Source organism: Neomonachus schauinslandi, chromosome 2 (genome assembly GCF_002201575.2).
Source record: "Neomonachus schauinslandi chromosome 2, ASM220157v2, whole genome shotgun sequence".
Classification (NCBI taxonomy): Eukaryota; Metazoa; Chordata; class Mammalia; order Carnivora; family Phocidae; genus Neomonachus; species Neomonachus schauinslandi.
In genome coordinates this window covers 87,164,855-87,180,585 of record NC_058404.1, presented here as the reverse complement: position 1 = coordinate 87,180,585, position 15,731 = coordinate 87,164,855, and the positions used below count along the sequence as shown (strand labels likewise).

Here is a 15,731-nt window from a genome sequence, read left to right as displayed (position 1 = left end):
GGTGGCTGCCAGCATAACCCTCCAGAGGATTCTGACTACCATTTGTTCCACTGGTCTAACCTAATTCCGTGGGTGCAAATTATTGATGCTTGCCATATAGAATGTCAGAGGCATTTAAACACAATAATATACAGAACCTAATAATATGTTAATATGAACATACCAACACACATATTTGCTATCCCTTGATAATTGAAAAAAAAAAAGTCACTGTTACTAGGCAGATTTAACACAAAGCTCACTAAATCCATTTTTATATAAAGTAAATACAGATATACATACAATAAAAAGACACAAAAAATTCATCATGAAATGAATTCTGAGTCAATAACTAAACACCATCTCTACCAGTGCATCACTACCACCTAATCCACTCTACAATAAGTAAAAAAAAAAAAAAAAAAAAAAAAAAATAATTCTATGAAATCTGGAGTGAAATATTTGTCAGAAAAGTAGGACAAATTAAGTTTGTCAAGCATTTGGTACAAGAGGCCATTTGTCTTGCTTTTTTCTGACTTGTGCTTACCATAAAAACACAGGTAGCCAAATGTAGCATTAGTAAACACAACTACGTGTCTGTTCACCAATTTGGCAAGGAGAGAAGACTCTATATTTCATGGTACTAAGCAATGAACTCTTAACACATCCTTAACACATCTAATGCTTATGTTTGCAAAGTTCTCAAAATGTTGAGGGGTACCACTGAAAACTCATTACTATTACATTGCAACACATCTACAAAGAAATAGAAACTTGAGGCCCACGCCTATGTTCAAAATAACATTGGCCCCAAATATCCTAAAAGAGTAAAGTCATATGTCACTCGCTGTACATGAATAATGTCAAAAGAAGAATCCGGTTTTCAACATGTAAGTATCCACAGTTTAGTTCCAGATTTATAGCATTGGTAATACTATTCACAAGGGAAAACTATTAAGTAAAAAATTTCTCCAGGGAGAGGATCAAAAAAAAAAAAAAATCCAAGACTACTTAAAATTTTTGGAGGACTCTTGTGGTTTATGTGATAACCGTAGATAGATATTGGGGTCTTTTTTTTTTTTTTTTTTTTGCTTCCAGAGCAATTAAAAAGTGCTATACTGTAGTGTTTGAAATCATTAAAACAACAGTAGTTTAATGTAGATCACTCATATTCTGTTAAAAGCATACATTCATTTGAAACAATCTGTTTTATTTGCCCAGAGTAGTATTTTACTTTAAGATAATTTTCTTTATATTACATTAGTCAGTAAATGGAAATTTGGAATGGAGAACTTCTAGGGAAAAAATAATTCCAAAATCTTTTGAAATAAGACAGTTCAAACCTAGAACCAGGAACCACATTGCATTGCCTCCAGGTGTGATACAAATGAGCTTCTGAGGATGTACTGAAGACTGTTAACCTAGTAGGAGTAAGAGAGGTCTATCTTCACAGTCATCATCTAAGTCAAATCCCTCCCAACCCATCCAATTACCCAGATGTAACATCGAAAGGCCTAATATGTTTTCCCATAAGATTCTGTGCAAAGTACATTGTCACCCACGGTGCTCAAAATACAGTCACTTCTGCAAAAGACATAACTGTGATTCAGTCTTTTTTGTTTGTTTCTCTAGCTTTCAGCATGACCTTTAAAGACTTCAAGAGGTAATAAGGAAGGACTCAGCAAACAAGTCTTCTAACCAATAAATTAATTCGCTTGAAAGTCATACTTTAAAAAGAAGTCAGTAGTGTAAGTTACTGTGGAAGGAAAAACAAGTATGCTCACTTTCAAACCAGTGCATCCATCTGCATGTCTCTCAGATGCCTACCGCTCCACAGTTTTCTTGAGAGAATTTTTATCTATAAAATTGTTAAGGCTGTTACTGATACCATAAAGGTACCCTGTGTCCAAGTAGTTGAAATACACACATGTAATAGATAACTACTTGAGATAACCATCTCCCAGTGATATTTTAAGGCCAGTGGTAACAAAGAGAGGAGAAGTGAGGACTCCCAGGGAAGTAAATCAAGTGGCAGTTTCACACTAAGGATATCTAGGGTCATTGTATAAATTCAAATTAAGACTAACTCCCATCTCAAGGCTATCATGTCGAAATATGACCAAAAAAAAACAAAGGAAATCATTGATTCATTTAAAAGAAAAAACAGAAATGGTTCAAAAAGATCAAGCTAATATCCTTAGGAGGTTATAAAGAAGGACAATATCTCACAACATGGAAACCTGGTGAACTTTCTGTGAGACCAGGATTTACACCTTTGTGAATTTGTAGTGAATCTAAAAATAGACCAAGCATTTATTTTTAGACACCAACTAATTTGAAAATGCAACAAAAGGAAGTAAGGATTATCTTTAAAACTTGGCTGTTAAAATAACTTTTTAAGAACAGTACTAAAACTACCTAGAGGTTACACTTTTAGGTATTATATATATTGAGATACATTTAAAATACTGTTTATGAGAACATTAACCTAAAATACACGTATAGGTAATAAATTTTTACCTTACATATAAATTATGTAAACAGAAGCTGTCAAGATGTCTCATTGTCTACTCTATATCTGCCACGAGTTTCTCACCAGTTACACAATGTCATGCTTTAATTCCTGACTTTGAATTGTTAACAAAGTAAAATGTGACTGTAAAAATTATCAGCACTAACATACAGCATATCGTGTTGGGCAAAATGAAGAAAGATTACATTTAAGTAAAATCAGTCTTTTACTCACTTGCATTCAAATCCCAAATATCACTATATTTCTTTCCTAACTAAGAAAAAGAATTACAATTAAAACCCTATTTGTTGTTTTTCTATCATTCAGAACTGAATCATAAAATATGTCAAAAGTGAACTCTCTCCTTATATATCGCAAAATATATATTATGAGAAAGCCATTTATAATTATATATAGATACTTCAGTTAACTCAAAACTTTATTATTTAAAAATGTATTCTATAAATGGCCCATGTTTATTTCTACTAGAAAAAGTAATGGAAGTTTATTTTACCATACTCACAGGGAAAGATGCAGAATTTGTAGGGCCAGAAATGTATAAAATTTTTCTGATCTTCTTCAAGAAAATTAATACACATTTCCTAATGCAACATTAGGTACAGGACCTTGGAAGGGGCATGTCTAAGTGAGGGGCACGGAAGCTACATTCCATTAGCTACTTGGGATATCCACTTATGCACAACAATTAATTTTTAATATTTCTCTGACTATGCTGCATAATAAGTTACATCAAAGTATCATTACTTCCAGTCACATGCTATCGTTCATTTCCTGCTACTCTGACCTTCAGTATTCTATCTTTTCATAACCTACACCTCAATTATAAGAAATCCACCATAGGTCAAAGATGCCTTCTTTCTTGGTTGGCATTACATTCATCTACAAATAGAGATAAAATAATGAGTTTCCTGAAGACTGATTACAGTTCATAAAAAATTAAGTTAAGTAATTATACTCAGGTTAACTATCTGTTAATATACCAAATAGCAACTGGGGAAACAATTTTACCAGGCATGTAAAATAATCCAGAAATCTGTTTCAACGTACATGTTTTAGTGTTGGAGAAACTGCCATGCATTGCTAATGTTAACCTAATAACCTATTGTACTTTTGTGCCAGCAGAGATGGGGGAGAATACAGTATAAGCACATATGTATATGTGAACATTTATATTGGGTACTGGAGTCCGCCATCTTTTCTAGGGCAAATCTTTAATCTCCTGAAGAAAGACAAGAACAAGGTCTACTTCCAGCTGACCTAAACATTCATAGTAGTCTAGTTTTCCTCAACTGATCAAAGAAATATCTCAGAAAAATAACCTAACATTTTTAAAAGTGAGTCAAAAACATTTACTGAAATATTCCTATTGTGTAAGGAGAATCAGGTCATTTTTTAATCAAATTGTTTTAGCTTTGGAAGTCTTTACTAATCTGTTTAATCCGCAATTAAATACTTGAGACTCCATGTAACCCAAAAAGTAGTACATTTGAAAATAATATATTAGTTGTCTTAAACTGTATTGGCCAATTTTACATTTTGTGTTATAATAAACTCATAATATGTATATAAACATTTGAATATCCACACTGGTGCAAGTATATTGTAATGGTTTATATATAATTCTCTCCATATATAATTTTAAATATATGAAAAAAAATTTTACTTAGTATAAATAAAAATATATATATTAGTGTTCAGGAGAGTTTTCAAATAGAATTGGTTTGATGTGATACCATCTGAATAAAAATTATGAATACTGATTTCCTGATTATAGAAACTCTGCATCTTGTCATGATGTATCCTAAAAATAAGCTGAAGTACAACTTAATCTTTATTACTTTAAAATAAATTACTGACTGACTCTCTGTCTGGCTAAAGGTGGTATTACAGTAGCATCAGAAATTTAACAATGCAAAAATCATTTTTGAAAATGATGGAAAAAATATGAGAATGTATCCTAGTTAGCTTTTATAATGTTATATTTAAAGAGAAATTAAAACAAAAAATAAAGAAATAAAATGAGACCTATCTGCCCCTGTAGTTTATTATAAGCACATTACTCTCAGGAATAATCAAGAACTATGTAAACCTCTCCATGAGATTTTACCATTTTTTTTCATTAGACAAAACAAACAAACAAAAAAACAAACAAACCCCACAAAAACCCTTAAGAAGAGTTTGCTGGTTTATAGTACATGGGCCTAGACTGTTAAAAAAAAAAGGGATATAAAGACAATCTATTTTTTTTTTACCTCAGCAACAATAGAATGGCATGAGATACAGACAAATGGATATAAGAAGCAGAGTCTACAGATCAAATTTGAAAACCAGATGGTAAGAGAAAAAGGAAGGAATTTTTATAAATTCACTTAGAGACCCAAACACCAGGTTTGGCCGAAAATAGTATCAATCTTGGATGTGTATTAAATGTTATCAAGAGCAAAAACTGAAATTAGTGAATTGGAATTGCCTCAAATTCTAAATCATCATTTCTACTTCGGTCAATTTTCTATGAACCTATATCAGCTCTTAACGATTTTAATCAGTGCAGTTGTTTCAAAAATTGTTACTTTTAAAATTAGAGGATGAAACATACTCTCGTATGACTATTTAATCTTGGATGTATGTAAATAATAGTTTACACATTCCATCATTATATTACACTATATGAAAATTCCACAATATTTTCTAAACCTTGCATAAAAACACCTATCTGAATACACACACAGTTTCTCCTTCTTTCAGTGAATTTGTTATCAGTTATCTCTTTTGCAAGTTGAATGATAATTAAGGTGAGGAAATTACTGACAAAGCCGAGATAAAGAAGTGGAAAATTTTAGAAACATCAGTTGTAAATCTTATTTAGCAGTGACATTTCTTCCTCAATTTTTATGTAAATATATGCCTTTTCCTAATTAATCTGGACAGTTTCATCTGAAGAGATATTTTAACAGAATATAAAATATATAAAGGAAATGTACAAACTGTCAAAATTTATCACCATATAAAAATAGCTATGAGATTAAAAAATTGCTCATAATTACTAACACTGCATATAGATATGATTATAGGGTTGGGCATAGTATTTTGGGTATTCTGTTTCTTGTTGATTTCTGTCTTATATGGACATTGCAATTTGAAGATTTAAAAATGCATATATTTAGCTATATTACCAAGGGGTAAATTATTAGTGAAACAAATGATTGTCCTTAAGAGCCTTTAATACCAAACTGACTATTGCTTTGCTCTAAGAAAGATGTTACATCCTTTCCTGATCAAGTGGGCTTCCACAAAAACAAAGTGGCCCATAACTGTGGTGCTTCCTGATAATGAGTGAAAAAAAAAAATCTTAACATAATCAATTACCGAAAATTTTTAGATATAATTCCTGTATTTTTCTCACAAACAATAGCCCCTGGAAACTCTTCTTTAATGTACTCATTAAAATTAGGCATATCCCCTCTGTCCTTTGTTCAAAATGCTCTGGGAATAACGCACTAAAAGATGAGTGATATCTAAGTTGGTATCTAAGGGGAAGCAATGCAATGCCAACATAAAATAAATTTCTTTCTTTCCTCAGTCCATAATGATGACGTATGGTTCCCCCACCCCAGAAGAGTAAAAAACACTTTTCACAGTATAGTCATCTACAGTATATACAAATTGTTTCTATAAAAGCCATATATACAGAAAACATCTCGGTGTTTATGATTAGATATGTTATATGGACCACTAAAGTAATTGTTCATTCGGTAGTCTATTTCCTCTAACTTCATGTAGGTATCAGGAATTCCAAAATCATGTGAACTCATGGAATACTTGCATAGCATATCTGCTTTCAATAACTACAAGGAGTTATAACTAAATTTCTTAGAAACCAACTTGAACACACTAAAATATATGAATAGCAATAACCGATTCCTTTAGTCCATCACCAAAGTTGCAATCTTCTGGATTTTCATAAAATGAAGTGAAGATCCACATTTTGTTTCAGCCCTTTGGGCAGAAACAAGGCCAAGCATAGATTGCCAAGATTTCAAATGCATTAATTCATAATTTATGACAATCTTCTTCTGGTACAACTTCCAGTATTATTTGTAATGTTCTGGTTATTCTGTCTACAAAGAAATAAAGAAGAGAAATTAAAAACGCACAGAACTCAGAAATGCATAAAAACAGCAAAATGTGAATTATTTGGGGTTGAATACTGAAAACACACAACCGCACATTTCATAGAGCACTTTCAAGAATTATTTACTTCATTAAAATCCCATCATGCTCAATTAATTTATTTGTCACTTCTGTAACATCCCATGATGGCTTCTCAGCAAGAATACATTAATATTTTGTATTCAAATAGGAATTTTTATTCATAAACCAGGAGGCTGAAAATATTTTGAGGCAATAGAACCAAGATATAAATAAATGTTCAAAAATACACTTCATATTTGGTGTAAAATTGGTTTGTTGTTTTAGTACCTATGAGATTACAACCAATTCCTCAGAAAAATCAAAAGACTCATACTATAATGTCCAGTCTTAAACATGTAGCGTATTGGGGCACCTGGGTGAATCAGTCATTAAGCGTCTGCCTTTGGCTCAGGTCATGATCCCAGGGTCCTGGGATCGGGCCCCACATCGGGCTCCCTCGAGGAAGCCTGCTTCTCCCTCTCTCACTCCCCCTGCTTGTGTTCCCTCTCTCTCTGTGTCTCTCTCTGTCAAATAAATAAATAAAATCTTTAAAAAAAAAAACATGTAATATTACTGAGTAAAACATGTTATGTCCCAGGGCCTTATTACCTCATCTGCAGAATGAGGGATTTGGGAGTGCCACCAGCAAGATGGAGGGCTAGGGGGTCCCAACACTTGCCTCCCCACCAAAAAACAAAAACAAAAACAAAACAAAACAAGGGAACCAAAAAGTACCCCAAGAACAATAAATAAACAGCTATAAACTGAAGAAAACAAATCAGGGAAATTTCTAAACAACAAAGAAAAGGGGGCAAAAGTCTGGCAGAGCTAAAAAATTGAGCATGTCTGCATAGAAAAGTAAAGAAAGCATTTTGCCTGCATCATCCCATCCCCCAGTCAGAAGCTGAAAGACCCCAGCAAGCCTCGGTGTTGTGGATGTATGCAGCTTTTGCTACCGAGTTCTCGCACGGTCCTCCCCAATGACACTGGTGTCAGCTGATGAAGCAGCCTGCAGCGCCCCCACTCTGCATCTGCTCCCAGAGGCTGGGGCTGTTGCTGAGGTGAGATTTGCCCTTGGGGGTCTTGGTTGTTGATATGCCCACTCTTAAGGACTGGGGGCTACAGCACATCACCATACACAAGACTGGAGCTGCCACAGTTCTTTGCCCACTCCAGCCCCAGACTGGGGCTTTGTCCCATAATTACTGAGGCAACCTCTCCCCACCTAAGCCCTGCCCTCAGGGTCCCAAGTTACTCGTTGGCTGTCATTTTGGGGACTGTGCTGTTGCCCTGAGCCCTCCTCCGACAACTTTCCCAGGTCAAGACTCTGAACTATAATTGCCGAGACAGTCTCTTACTGTTCTGACTCCTACGCCTGGGTTCTAGGTCCTGGCTCGGACTCATCACTGCCAGGGGCACTGCCACTACCCTAAGAGTCACTCACTTCCTGTGTCTCGAGTCACACTTAGGCTACCATTATCAGGGCTGTGCTGCTACTGCTCCGAGAACCCCCATCCCAGGTCAAGACTCTGAGCTGTCATTGCTGAGATGGGCTCTTGCTGCCCTGATCCCTGTCCTCTGGGTTCCAGGTCACAGCTCTGACCCATCATTGCTAGGGGCACTGACACTACCCGGAGCTCCACCCCCCAAGTTTCACGCTGGGGTTCTGACCCATCATTGCTGGGACAAGGCTACTGCTGCCCTTAACCCTACCCCCAGGTCCTGGGTTGCAGCTCCAGAATGTCATTGCCAGGGCAGTGCGGCCACTGCCCTGCGCCCAGATCCCCGGAGCCCTACACGTACCTTAAACAGACTACTACCAGAATTGTGCTGTTGCTATCTTGTCAGTGTACTGGTGCCAGAATTGAGACTTTCACCCACATCCTCAGGCTGTGCTACCATCACATCTTGTTATTCCAGGACTCTTGCCACTGCTGCATTCCCTCCTACCAGCACAAGTCACAGTGGTGAGTCTTTGAGACCCAGGTACCAGTTACATGGGATATCTGCATATTCCCACACTCTAGACATTAGTGCCGGAGCCACAGCCAGCACATCTATGCCCCAAGATCTAGGCACTGTGATAGTTCCACATGCACCTGAGCCTAGGATGCCAGCTCCAATCCTGCTCTGAGGGCTCTGAGTGTCAACATGACTGACCAGGTCAGCTGCCTCCCATGGGCAAAAAGATCCCGGTAAGGCTATCAGCAGATTTCTCAGCAGAAAACCTGCAGGGAATGGGATTACATATTCAAAGGGCTCAAAGAAAACCAAACCAAACAAAACAAAAAAACTGCCATCAACCAAGAATATTTTATCCAGAGAAGCTGTCATTAGGAAATAAAGGAGAGGTAAACACTTTCCCAGACAAACAAAAGCTGAGGGAACTTAAAGCCAAGAGACCTGCCTACAAGAAATGCTAAAGAGAGTTCTTCAAGATAAATTATATATATAGAGAGAGAAAGTAACATGAAAACATAGGAAAGTAGAAAATTCACTGGTGAGGATGAATATATACTCAAATTCAAAATACTCTCATTTTGATCAGAGCAGAATTAAAAGAAATAGAGACAGAAAAACAACAGAACAAAAGCAATGAAATTAAGAACTGATTATTTGAATAGATAAACCTTTATCTACATTAACTAAGAAGAGGATTCAAAAAGTAAAATCAAAAGAAAGAGGAGGGGTGTTTGAGTGACTCAGTCAGTTAAGCATCCAACTCTTGATTTCAGCTCAGATCATGATCTCAGGGTGGTGAGATGGAGCCCCGCATCGGACTCCACACTGGTCATGCAGCCTACTTAAGATTCTCTCTCTCCCTCTCCTTCTGCCCCTCCACCAGCCCTTTCTCTCTCTCTGTCCCCCTTTCAAAAAAAAAAAAGAGGAGACATTACAACTGATACCACGGAAATACAAAGGATTATGAGAGACTTCTACGAACACTTATATGCCAACAAACTGAATAACCTAGAATAAATGGATAAATCCTAGAAACATATGCTCTCCCAAGATTAAATCAGGAAGAAGTAGAATCTCAATAAACCAATATCAAGTAGGGTGATTCAATCAGTAATAAAAACCTCCCAACACAGAAAAGCCTAGAAATAGATGGTTTGCACTGGTAAATTCTAGCAAACCTTCAAGGAAGTATTAACATGAATCCTTCTCAAACTGTTCCAAAAAAATTCTAAAGGGAGGAACACTCCCAAACTCATTTTATGAGGCCAGCATTATGCTGACACCAAAGTCAGACAAAGACATTATAAGAAAAGAATATCATAGACTGATATTCCTGATGAATATAGATGCAAAAATTCTCAAAAATATTAGCAAGTAAAATTCAACAACACAATAAAAGGATCATTCACCTGTGGTCAAGTGGGATTTATCTCTGGGATGCAAGGATGCATGAAACATATACTGGAAGTCCTAGCCAGAGTAATTAAGCAAAAAAAAGAAAGAAATGGCACTCATATCAGAAAGAAAGAAGTAAAATGATCTCTGTTCACAGATGGGTGATCTCATATTCAGAAAACCCTAAAGACTCAATTAAAAAAAACTGTTTTAACTATTACATGAATTCAGTAAAATTGCAGGATACAAAATCAACATATAGAAATCAGTTGCATTTCTATAGAGTAACAACAAATTATCTGAAAGAGAAATTAAGAAAGCAATTCCATTTACAATAGCATTGAAAACAATAAAATACTTAGGAATAAATTTAACCAAGGGGTGAAAGACCTGTGTTCTGACAATTATAAGACATTGATGAAAGAGACTGAAGCAGACACAAATAAACGGAAACATATCTCATGTTCCTAAATTGGAAGAATTAATATTGTGAAAATGTCCATATGACCCAAAGCGATCTACAGATTCAATGCAATCCCAATCAAAATTCCAATGACATTTTTCACAGAAATAGGACAAACTATCCTAAAATTAGTTTGGAACCCCAAAAGACCCTGAATAGCCAAAGAAATCCTGAGAAAGAAGAACTAAGTGGGAGGCATTGCAATACTTGATTTCAAGCCATATTACAAAGCTACAGTAATCAAAACAGTATACTGGCATAAAAAGAGGCACATACAGGAATGGAATAGAGAGCCTATATACATAAATCCACATACATAAGAATGAAACCTTAGCTTGGACCTCTACCTTACATCATTCACAAAAGTTCACTCAAAATGGATCAAAGATTTAAATGTAAGACCTGAGATCATAAAATTCCCAGAAGAAAATATAGGGGGAAAGATCCTTGACATTGGTCTAGGCAATGACTTCTTGGATAAGTCACCAAAAGCACAGGCAATAAACACTAAAATAAACAAGTGTGACTATATTAAACTAGACAGCTCTGCACAGCAAAGGAAACAATCAACAAATTGAAAAAATAACCTACTGAATGGGAGAAAACATTCACAAATCATGTCTGATAAGGGACTCATAACCAAAATACATAAAGAACTCAGACGACTTAAAAGCAAAAAAAGAAAATAATCCAATTAAAAATGAGCCAAAACCTGAATAGATATTTTTTCAAAGAAGACCTACAAATGGCCAACAGGTATATGAAGAGGTGTTCAACATCAGTAATTACCAGGGAAATGCAAATCAAAACCATAATGTGATATTACTTTACACCTGTTAGGATGGCTTTTATCAAAAAGACAAGAGATAACAAATATTGGTGGGGATGTGAAGGAAAGGGAACCCTTATACACTATTGGGTGAGAATGTAAATTGGTATAACCATTATGGAAAACATAATGGCAGTTCCTCAAAGAAGTAAAAATTGAACTACCTATGATCCAGCAATCCTATTCCTGGTTATGTGTGCAAAGAAGTTGAAGTCAGTGTCTCGAAGGATTATCTTCACACCTGTTGATTGCAACATTACTCACAATAGCCAAGATATGGAAACAACCTAAGTGTTCATCAACAGAAAAATGGATAAAGAAGATGTGATTATGGAATATATTCAGCCATGGGAAAAAGGAAATCCTGCCATTTGCAACAACATTATGCTAAGTGGGATGAGTCAGACAGAGAAGGACAAATACTGTATAATATCACTTACATTACAGAATCCAAAAAAAAATGAACTTGTTAAAATACAGAGTAGAATGATATTTACCAGGGACTAGAGGGTTAGGAAATTGGGGAGATGTTGTTTAAGGGTACAAACTTAGTTATGGAGATCTAATGCACAACATAGTGATTATAGTCAACAGTACAATAAATTACAAAAACTGCTAAGAGACTAAATCTGAACCAAAAAGAAATGATAACTACATGACATTATAAAAGGTGTTAACTAATGCTAGTGTAGTAATCATATTGCAATATACAAATATATCAAACCAACACATTATACACCTTAAACTTATATAATGTCATAATGTAAATTATATCTCAATAAAAAAGATAACTAAAAAAAGAAGAAGGGACTTGGACTAGAAAGTAGTTCTCAAAGTGTGATCCCTGGACTGGGAACATTAGCATAGCCTGAGTTATCAGAAATGCAACTTTTCAAAGTGCTATCCCAGACCTACTAAATTGGAAACTGAAGGCGGGGCCCAGAAATCTGTGATTCTGCTAGACACTAAAATATAGAAACCAGTGGGCTGGATGATTTCTAAGGTCATTTTATCTTGGCAGTCCTAGAACTCTGTGATGCTAGTGTCCCAGGGTATTCGTTCTTGTTCATCTCTTATCTTTGTAATCGATCCCTACAGAATCTCTTTAAACTGTTACTGATCCTGGAACCTCTGGAGCTTATCTTCTTGACAGTTTCAGACCCACATCGTCTCTCATCCAGACATGCAATGTTTCTCCTCTTTCATGACTTGTCACCTGTTAATAGTCCCTTTCAAGCAGTATTTCACGTCACTAAAAAAGATATATTTTTCATCCGTTGCTTTATAACAGTGTTCCCCAAAGTTGTTTTTCTCCACACACTGATATTTATAATATACATTAATTATCAAGAGCTCAGCACAGTTCTGGCAAATGATAAACTCCATGTAAATCTTTCTTGAATAAATTATATTTGTTACAGCCCACTCTACACTGAGATATATATGTGGAATACAAGGGAGTGCTCAAGAGTAATAAAAGTCCATGTTTACAGAAAAGGGAAGTGGTAAAATTATCTGAGAAAAATAGACTGTGGAAAAGTAAGTATCAATAGTATGGGATATATGGCTTTTGTAAGCAGAGAAGGAGACAGGGCTATCTGATAGGTTGAAACAGTAAGAGATTTTAGGCATCTACAGTGCTGGATTGCAAAGCATTGGGGTTAAATTTATATCCTCTCCATCTCTTCCTCCCTGAACTAATCCCTACAATGGCTGACTTTTGACTGTGTGTGTGTGTGTGTGTGTGTGTGTGTGTATGACTATTCAGGCATGTATCTTCTGAACAAAAGCCTTTTCCGAAAGTCTGTTTCTGTATTCTGGGACCCCCAGCCCTTTGCTTTCTTAGATGTCTTACTTACCCATGTCACAATACTGCATCAGTTCCAGAGAAAAGGAGAGCAACTTAGAGATCTTGATGCTTTGCTTGTATGACATTCTCCTTTCTGAAAACTCAATTTAGATCTTCTATTCAGCAGCACATATGGAGCCAAAGAATCTGTTTTCTGGTTCTGCACACCCATTCTCTTCTTCCATGTTCAATCAGACCTATTACATTCTCTCCTATGACTTTTCTATGTTCTCTCTGGGGATCCCAAGATTTGAATAATTATCATAATGGAGGTTTGGCTAGAGTGACTGATTTTGGCCATGAGTAAGCTGTTGGAACTACACCAGCTTTTCCTTCTAGGTCATCTACAGCGATGGGGTCAGATAGGAGTACTCAGCAGACCCAAATAAGCCTCTGTGGAAGCTTCCTGCTTGCCCAGGAGAACTGCGGTGCATGTAGTATTCAACTGCACTTGTGCTCATATAAGCCTTTTGACTTTGGGGATAATCAACTCCATGATACTCTTCTTTTTTACATACCTATATTTTATAGATTTTATTTATTTACTTGAGAGAGAGTGTGAGAGAGAGAGCATAAGCAGGGGGAGGGGCAGAGGGAGAGCAAGAAGCAGACTCCCCAGTGAGCAGGGAGCACACACAGGGCTCAATCCCAGGACTCTGGGATCATGACCTGAGCCGAAGACAGATACTTAATCGACTGAGCCACCCAGGAGCCCCTCCATGGTACTATTCTTTTAAATAAAGTTGAGCCAATGAGTCTATACGTGGTGTTTTCAGTAACTGCAATTTACAAGAGCAAATAGCAATTGCAGTAATTTTAGTTTTACTTTTCAGTAGTAAAGTAAAGTAGTTTTTGAAATCAGCTGAAACAACAACTGACCTTGCAAAATCTGACTTACCCAACCACGCTTGGTACAAGCATGGGATCTACAGCCAAAGCTGAGTAAGTCTGTGAAGTATTAGCACAAAACCAATCTTCCCCACAAGTCATAATGAAAATAATAGTATGTGTTTTTTTAAAAAGGCTGCCAAACCTTTTCACATGTATGGTCTCATTTTATCCTTACAATGAAGATGGTTTAGGCCCCTAAGAGATGTAGGCAAGCTTAGCTAATTTACAATATCACCCTGCAGACTTCGTGAAGAGTCAGTCAAACGCATTAAGGAGCTTTCAGTGAGGTATCAGAAGCTAAGTTACCAATGATACACCATAAGCAGCATAATGCTTTTAGGACCCCAGAATTGCAAAGTCATTGTCTACAGAGATGGACTATGATCATTTTGCTGGTGCTCCCCAGTATGATTCTTTGTAATCAAAGATATTGCCTAAATGCAGCTGTCCTCCATATCTTGCTTTAGCAAGAGGGACCAGCTTCCAGTCATCCCACTCATCTCAGGTGTGACACAGTCTGGCTGATGAATAGAGGCAGCCAAGCCAAAAGCTACTGCAAGCCCTCGCCAGAGCTTGCCAGGTCTAGCTACCCCCATGTATAGTGAGTATGTCAGTGGGGTGTCTGCCCCATTTTCCTTGGGTGAGAAGCTCGTGTTTCTATAGATAAATAAATAAATACCCAGAAAAATTCACTACTCTGTCAGAGATTGCAGAAAAATGTGTTCTGTGTATCTGAGCACATTTTCTTTTCACCCTAGGAATGCTATCAAACAAACTGTGGTTCAATACTGGCATCCTGTGGCCAGAGAAATTCATTAAGTCTCTGAAAATCTCAGATCCTCAGGTTCTGAACATTTCTGGCTATCTGTACCAAGCAGCTTTTCACCATTTCCTGAAGGCTGTTCAGTCACCTCACATAGTCTGTGAAAGCACCTAAGGTAAGATGTATTGAGATCAACTATCATTTCAGAAGGCTAACCCGTTCATGTATATCAGGGTGAAAATAAATGATAACAGAAAGTCTAGAGAGTGTTACCCAACAACAACAACAACAAAAATCTGATATGAAGCTCTCCAAGTTCACACTGAGCTTTTTCCTAACAAGGAGGCGGTTGGGAAAAGAGGCAAGGTGGTAGGCAGGACTCCGCTGTTTGTGTGTCTATGTATGAGAGTTTTGTTTTGGCCAAAGGCTAGGAAACTACTTGCTATTGCAGCAATAAATATCATGAGTTTTCTTTATTTTACTACAAGAATGCTGCCTAAGAGGAAAATCAAACAAAATTATGGAGGACTGTTGTTTTTTGCTACTTACTTTCAAGGCGGTTATAAAGATAAAGGGTTACAAGGCCCGCAGTTTAAAGGCAGCATTGCCATGCTCCCTGGTAAGACTTAATGGCATTTATGAGATCCAAATAACCATCATGGGACTACCGCATCACGGCTGCTTTCACAAATGGCTACACTAAATTTGGAATCCTTGGAGATGTTTGAAACATCATTAGAGACAGAAAAACAACAAAAAACTTCAAAATCACATAACCATGGAAAACCATCAAAGAAGGATCAAGTGTGAAAACTGACAAAGAAATGGTGCAAAATATGTACATGGTAGCGAGGGGAAAGGATGTTTAGAGTTGGC

At 36.5% G+C, this 15,731-nt stretch overlaps 1 protein-coding gene across 1 annotated transcript in view; it reads right to left on the bottom strand.

The window, feature by feature from the left end:
* Positions 1-6,480: 6,480 nt before the first annotated feature.
* Positions 6,481-15,731, bottom strand: part of SLC7A11 (solute carrier family 7 member 11) — a 73,166-nt gene continuing 63,915 nt past the window's right edge. The window contains exon 12 of the mRNA XM_021679343.1: positions 6,481-6,630. Coding sequence (XP_021535018.1) covers positions 6,563-6,630 — 68 coding nt within the window. The 3' untranslated portion in view covers positions 6,481-6,562. The remainder of the gene's footprint in view (positions 6,631-15,731) is intronic.